At 40.1% G+C, this 7,892-nt stretch overlaps 1 protein-coding gene across 1 annotated transcript; it reads right to left on the bottom strand.

Moving 5' to 3' along the window:
- Positions 1-6,126: 6,126 nt before the first annotated feature.
- LOC141089248 (olfactory receptor 4E2-like) lies at positions 6,127-7,170 on the bottom strand. Its single transcript, XM_073575556.1, has one exon. The coding sequence runs from the start codon at positions 7,168-7,170 to the stop codon at positions 6,127-6,129; it is 1,044 nt and encodes a 347-aa protein (XP_073431657.1).
- Positions 7,171-7,892: the final 722 nt, after the last annotated feature.

Raw genomic sequence — 7,892 nt, 5'->3', positions numbered from 1 at the left:
ACATGTTGCACTTTGCCCTTTATACAGACAAGTGCGTGTTTGGCAACACATTTTGGACAGGCATTTCTTAGGCCGAGTCTCACGTGCATCTGTTACACCGATCTTCTGCCGAGCATGCAAAAGATTTGGATAATTGATGGTGGCTAAATGACAAATCATTGTAGGGTGTAGCCTGGATCTACCTCCCATAGCCACTGCTATTATTAATCATGTACTTTCTCATTCCTGTCATCACCATGCCCCTTTTCCTGGTTACTTCATGCAACGATTTGTCCGCCACATTTTCACTAAAAATCTGCACCTTCCCAGCAGCAACTGGATAGGAAACCACGCTACAGTTTTGCAAGGTGTTTATGATGCCCCTAAAAAGTAACATTTACACACTATGTTCATATCTACCCCCAGGGGGAAATGTTTTCCAGCCCATACACTTAGTGTATGGGCATTCCAACTCTAGAAGACCCCCTCCTTTAAATTGGGCATAATTTTAATCAGGCCTTCCTCCACGTGTAATCATCCGCCTCCACAAGATCACCTGGGTTAACGTGTTCCTTGCTGCTTCAGCCAGTGTCGAATTCCTAACAAGGGTAGTTGGTTTTGCTGGGAGTAAAATACTTGTTATGGAAAAGGTTGACTTGTACCCCACAGGGGAAAATGTTTGCCAGCCCATACACTTAGTGTATGGGCATTACAAGTCTAGGAGACCCGCTCCGTTAAATTGGGCATAGTTTTAATGAAGCCTTCCTCCACGTCTCATGATCCGTCGCCACTAGATCACCAGCGTTAGCGTTTTCCATGCTGCTACAGCCAGTGTTGATTGCTTAACAAGGGTGGGTGGTTATGATGGGCGTAAAATACTTGTTATGAAAAAGACTCAAGTGTACCCCATAGGGAAAAATGTTTGCCAGCCCATACACTTAGTGTATGGGCATTACAAGTCTAGGAGACCCGCTCCTTTAAATTGGGCATATTTTTATATGAGGCCTTCCTCCATGTCTCATCATCCGTCGCCACTAGATCACCTGGGTTAATGTGTCCCGTGCTGCTCCAGCCAGTGTCGATTTCTTAACAAGGATGAGTGGTTATGCTGGGTGTAAAATACATGGTATGAAAAAGTTTGAGATGTACCCCATAGGGGAAAATGTTTGCGAGCCCATACACTTAGTGTATGGGCATTACAAGTCTAGGTGACACGTTCCTTTAAATTGGGCATATTTTTCATAACAGGCCTTCCTCCACGTCTTATCATCCGCTGCCAATAGATCACCAGGGTTAATGTGTTCCTTGTTGCTACAGCCAGTGTCGATTTCTTAACAAGGGTGGGTGGTTATGCTGGGTGTAAAATACATGTTATGAAAAAGTTTGAGGTGTACCCCACAGGAGAAAATGTTTGCCGACCCATACACTTTGTATATGGTGGCTCAGTGGATAGCATTGCAGCCTTGCAGCGCTGGAGTCCTGAGGTCGAATGCCAATAAGGACAACATCTGCAATGAGTATGTATTCTCTCCCCGTGTTTGTGTGGGTTTCCTCTGAGTACTCCTGTTTCCTCCCACATTCCAAAGACATACTGATAGGGAATTTAGATTGTGAGCCCCATCGGGGACAGCGATGATGATGTGTGCAAACTGTAAGGCTATGTGCACACTATGGAGAAAATTTCTGCATAAAAAAACGGACTCCTTCCCAGAAAAAGCGCGTTTTTTGCTGCGATTTTTTCCGGAGCGTCCCCAGACACATAGAAAATAGCCAGAAATGCGGAATTTACCGCGAAATTAATGAGCACGCTGCGTTTTTTACCGCAAAGCATTTTTTTTTCGCGGTAAAAAACGCATCAATATGCACAAAAAGTGCAAAATGCATTAAAATGAATGGGAAGCTTCTTTTAGGCTTTTTTTGATTGGATTTTTTGGTAAATCCGTGGGAAAAACGCAAAAAAAACCCACTGTGTGTGAACACAGCCTAAAGCGCTGCGGAATATGTTAGCGCTATATAAAGATCATAATTATTATATAGTCATTATAAGTCTAGGAGACCCGCTCCTTTGTAATGGGACTTTTTTATGAAACCCTCCTCCATGTTTCTTCCAAGGGGGGATTGGGGTGTATGCAAATGTGGGTCAAGGCAGCCCTTGCAGTCAATGCATAAGAAAACAGAATGGGAGTACAAAATGAATAATGTGAAGTGGATTTTCCCATGCCCATCCAGTACCTGGGTTCAAAGGCTTATTGGGGTGCATATGAATTGGTGCAGGGCAAGCCTTTCAGTCAATGCATAAGAAAAGAGTATGGGAGGACAAAATGAATAATGTGAAGTGGATTTTCTTGTGCCCTTCCAGTACATAGCTCCAAAGCTTATTGGAGTGCACGTAACTTTGGGGGCAGACCAGGCCTTGCATTCAATGCAACATTTTTTCTGGAAGCCCTCCTATACCTCTCGTGAAAGGGGTTTTGGGGTACATCATAATTCTAAGCAGCTCATCCACTCACAGCATAGGCAATAACAGCATAGGAGACTCAATGTTAAATAATGGACCTTTAAGAAGATTAATGCTGCCTGATGCCCCTGTAAAAATAGGCTCTGTGACTTTAACAGTCCCTCCTTCATAAATGAAACAAGATGTGTCTGCTTATGTGTCACACACCACATGGCCAGCTAGGGTTGTTAAATGTTACAATGACATTTCCCACTGAATGCATTTGTATTGGTTGAAAGCAATGCAAAAGTTGCACAACGACTCAAAAACTCTGTGTGTGAACATAGCCCAAGTGGTGGAGGAGCATTTTGGTTTTGGGTTAAATATCTTGCCTTAGATAAAAGAGATTACCCTGGAAAGGATGTTCCTTAACATATTTCCCAGCAAAATCAATTTTGGTTTCGTTTTTGTAGGCTTTTTGGTGCACCTGTAAAATGGGCGTGAAACTCTGACAACATTGTTTAGAGCTGTGATCTAGGAGTGAGAAATACTTCCAGGGGCAGTTGACATGAAGTTCCCATGCCATTTGAGCAGTGTTTCCATCATTTTTAGACCTTAAAAGGACTCCTGAGTGGGATCACAGTAAAACTCCTCTGGTCTTCCATAGACTTACATTAGGCTCGTTGTTCTGTCCGAGTACCCGAGTATTTCAATTTGCTCGACCCAAGTAACGAGCACCCGAGCATTTTAGGGCTAGCTCATCACTTGTCCATTCGGACAGCATGGGTCATGGCGTCCTCCAGTGAATCCGGGGGAGGATGCAAGGCCAAAGCATCTTGCAAATGGCTTGGCAAGCCTCTGCGGAACAGCCCTCTTAATGCAACATCATTCCAGGATATCTAGGCCGCCCAGTGTCTGAACTCAGAACAAAACCACTCAGCTGAGTGCTTCCCCTGTGTCACACTCATCACTATATCTTCAGCCAGATGCACTCTATTAGGCTCATCACAGATATGCCCAAGAGCCTCAAAAATCAAATCCACAGACATATGTTCTGGAGTGGAGGGAGAGAGAGAAAAAGCCCAAGTCTGTGGAGCCCCTCTCAATAAAGAAATTATAATTCCCACCCTCTGACTTTCATTCCCAGAGGCGCGCGGACGCAGAGAGAAAAACAATTTGCACCCTTCTTTGAACACCCTGAATAATTTTTTATCCCCAGAAAAGGTGTCAGGCAATTTAACAGGTGGTTCAGGGGAGATTAAGTAAACATCTGTGGTACCCTCACCCTCAGCCCCAGAAGGAAAAGAACCCTGCACAGCGTCAGCAACCTCTCTCTGAACCTGTTGATGCGACTGAGGCAAGGTTTTCTGCTCCACAGATATATTTTGCATCATTTGAGTGAGGCTATTCACTTGCTCAGAGAGAGCATGCAGTGGATCCATGACCAAAGGAAAAAAAGGTGCAAAATCTTGTTTAAATGTTCTGGTCAGTGATAATATCATGACCCCTGTTGCAGACTTACAGTAGGAATCTGTGAACATGTTACAGAAGGACAGAGTATGTGTGAGGAGTGCTGCGGTAAGGTTACCTGCCGGAGCAAGGACCTGAGACACGTGACCACCGGGGGAGTGGCCGGAGGCAGAGACAGACGCTGAGTAGCGGCGGTGACCGGTGAAGCCGGAGAGTAGTCTGAACGTGCCGAAGTCAAGCCGGGAGGTAGATAAAGTGCCAAAGGGTGAGATGCTAAGCGTGATGAGGACGTAGCAAAAAGGTCGGGAAGGCGAAGATAGTGATGCAGTAAAAACGGGGCAGACAGGTGAGAAGTTAGAGTACCAAGCCAAAGGTCAGAACCAGAAACAGACAACAAGCACAGAGTCACAAGGCAAAGCACAGAATGAGAAACAGTCTGGGTCATACATAAGAAAGCAACCAGACTAAACAGTATGCAAGCACAACAGGGGGTCAGACACACAGCCAAGACAGATGTATCACTGAGAAGGATCCCCAGACTAAGGCGGGTAAATATAACCCTCCCTAAACCAAAACGAGGCCATGCAAAATATACCCTGAGAGGACAAGGAAGGAACTCTGTCTACAACCATGACACATACGTTCCATAGGGTGGGCTGAAAAAACCCTTTACTTGCACAAAAAATTGTAAGACTCATTTTAAGTCTGCCCAAAGACATGTATGGAGAAAGGTGCTGTGAGAAAATTATATTTTTTAGTAAACAAGGTAAACGCTATGTCTGGTGCCAAACCAACACAGCTGATCACCCTAAGAACACCATCCCCACATTGAAACATGGTGGTGGCAGCATAATACTGTGGGGATGTTTTTTGGCAGCATGCACATAGAAAATGGTCCAAGTCAAGGAGAAAGTGGATGGTGCGAAATACAGAGATATTCTTGAACAAAACTTGTTCAGTCTGTCAGTTATTTGAGACTGGGATGGAGGTTCACCTTCCAACAAGACAATTACCCAAAGCATACTGCTAAAGCAACACTTGAGTGGTTTAAGGGGAAACGTGTATGTTTTTAAGTGGCCTAGTGAAAGTCAGACCTTAATCCAATTGAAAATCTGACTCCTTGGTCAGGTCTTATCTGGAATACTGTGTCCAGTTCTCAGCCCCACACTTTAAAAAATACATTGAAAAACTGGAGCAAGTTAAGAGAAGAGTTACCAGGATGGTGAGCGGATTGTAAAGTTTACTCTATGAGGATACTAGATTACAGGATATGGGAATTTTTATTTGTACCTTTTTCTTAATTTTAAAGTTTATTTTAAATGTTTTTGCCTGTTTTTTATTTTTACCATTGTGAATGGAGTTGAGAGTTTCCAAATGTTTTAGCTTGATTGCTCATTTGCAAGTTGAAGAAAGTTGCAAAATTTGTTGCAAATGTACATTTTCCCACATAGTGATTTTATGTACACCAGAAACATTTAGCAAAAATGTGTAACTTTTTGCAGTAAAAAATAATAAAGATGATTCTTGACTGTCCACGATTCATTAACCGAGTACACCATTATGAGGAACTTGGTGCAAAAAAATGTATTCCACAAGGCAAAAAAGAAAAGTGACTTGTAATAAAATGCAGATGATGTATTGGAACCTTACTTTTTAATTAAAAAATAAAATAAAATTCAACATGGTGCAAATAATTAGTACTTTAAATCCAATTAAATACATGCATTGCCATTAAACCTACACTGAAATGATATGCAAATTAAATAAAATATCAGTCTATAACAAATTTTAATATATTCTATGTAATTTTGAAAATATTGAAACTATATACTTTTTCATCCCAAGTAGCTTAAATGGGTTTGTTATCTTGAATTTTTCATCCTTAACTATTTTTATTATTTTTACATAAAGAAAATAAATGGGGTGAGAAAATTTGAAGATGGGAAACCCTATAGGACAAGCTTTTATCACTTACTATACTGTATACTAAGGTGGTGAAATTATCCCAGTAAGTCCAGATAGTCATAAATGTTTCATCTTGTACATCAAACCACATTCCATGTCAGTAATTAGTAATTCAGTCTCCATTTTTTATTAGACATTTAAGTATATGGTTACACAATTTTTAAGGAATTATATAGTATGTTTATTTCTATACAGTATAGTATGTTTACTTTACTTTGGGATGTGCTTGTATGTTTTAAGAAATTATTTAAGATGTCATATCTGTCACTAATAAATTATTTGGTTCTTCTACCCAAACGTTTTTTTATAGCTGTTTTCATCTCCTTATTTCGCAAGGTATAAATGACTGGGTTCAGCATTGGTGCTATGACTGTGTAGAACACCGTAACCACCTCATCAGCTTGAAAGGTTTTGGAGGGTCTCATATAAATAAAAACACAAGGTCCAAAAAAAAAAGTTACCACTGTAAGATGAGCAGCACAGGTTGAAAAGGCCTTCCGTCGTCCTTCCACTGTTCGTATTTTAAAGATAGCCTTAGCAATGCCAATATAGGATATTAAGACAGTCAGAAAGCAACCTAGTGATACGATCCCACTATTGGCCACTATCATAGCATCAATCATGGTTGTATCAGTGCATGCAAGCCTGATTAATGGTGGGACATCACAAAAAAAACTGTTAATTTCATTTGGGCCACAAAATGGCAAACCCATTGTTAGTGTTGTCTGGATGTTCGAATGAACAAAACCAATAGCCCAAATTGCTGCCACCATCCATAGACAAAGCTGTTTACTCATTATGGTGGAATATTGCAAGGGTTTGCATATAGCTACATAACGATCATATGCCATAGCTGTGAAAAGAAAACATTCTACACAGGCGAAGAAGTGGAAGAAGTACAGTTGAGTGATGCAGCCATTGAATGTAATAGTTTTTCTTTTAAAAAAAAAATCAATCAACATCTTGGGTACAGTTACACTCGAATAGCAGAGATCAATGAAAGAGAGCTTACCAAGGAAGAAGTACATTGGATTATGAAGACGATAATCTGCTCTGATGGTCAACATGATTAAAATGTTCCCACTCAGAAGCAATATATAGGCCAACAGAAAGATTGAAAAGACAAAGTACTGAAGAGTGGGATTAAAGACAAAAATCACAAAAACAAATTCTGTTACTTCTGTTATGTTGCATGTCTCCACAGTAGACTTTAAAGAACTGTATTTCTTAGCATCTACGTGATGATCTGATATGTTATAAAATGAGTCCAGTGCCCCAAAGTTAATTGACAAAGGTTCTACTGTACAGTTGTGCCACATGGTTGAAAAGAAAAAATGTTTAACTCTAATGGATTAAAATGTAAAACTCCTTTTTATACTGTACTTGTCCATCAAAAAGAACCATGTAGACAGCCTAACATCTATAGAAAAAGTAAAATAATCATTGATCAATCAATTATTTAGCTAAAAGAACTAACTAGACAACATATACTAAATCAACAAAAGCTAAAAATAGTAGAGAACCTACAATTTGACATGTATATAGGAAGAATTTATTATTTTGACTACACAATCTTCTACTTTAGTATTGTCACTCGAGGTATGTTTTCAGTGATCCCACCACTGATTCTTTTTTAATTTTTTTTATTTATAAATGTTAAATAAAAATCTGGAAAAATAATTGTAAACATATGAAGTGGAAATGGCACAAAAATTTACATATAAAAATGGAAATTCAAAAGTATAAAACTAGAAACAAGTGAAACACAACAAAATTATGATTTTTCACAATTTTGTCCGTACTCAGCACATGTCTCCCGTGCCGATGTTTTTTATTCCTGAATAAAGCCTTTCACATTTGAAAAGTGAGTACCATCCTTCATTTCTTCATATGTGGATTCTCTACTTGTTTTGTTTCATGGGTTGAGCACCCGTTCTAAGTGAGGTTTTTGGAGCTACACCTATTGTGTGTGATTTGACCTCTAAGATTCAAGTTTGAGGTCGAGGTGGTGCAGCGGTGCAAAGTTCTTTCTATCAGCTTC

This window comes from Dendrobates tinctorius, unplaced genomic scaffold (genome assembly GCF_039654945.1).
Source record: "Dendrobates tinctorius isolate UK_male_01 unplaced genomic scaffold, ASM3965494v1 ptg000044l, whole genome shotgun sequence".
Classification (NCBI taxonomy): Eukaryota; Metazoa; Chordata; class Amphibia; order Anura; family Dendrobatidae; genus Dendrobates; species Dendrobates tinctorius.
Note: the sequence above shows the minus strand (reverse complement) of the source record. Positions and strands in the feature narration are given on the sequence as shown.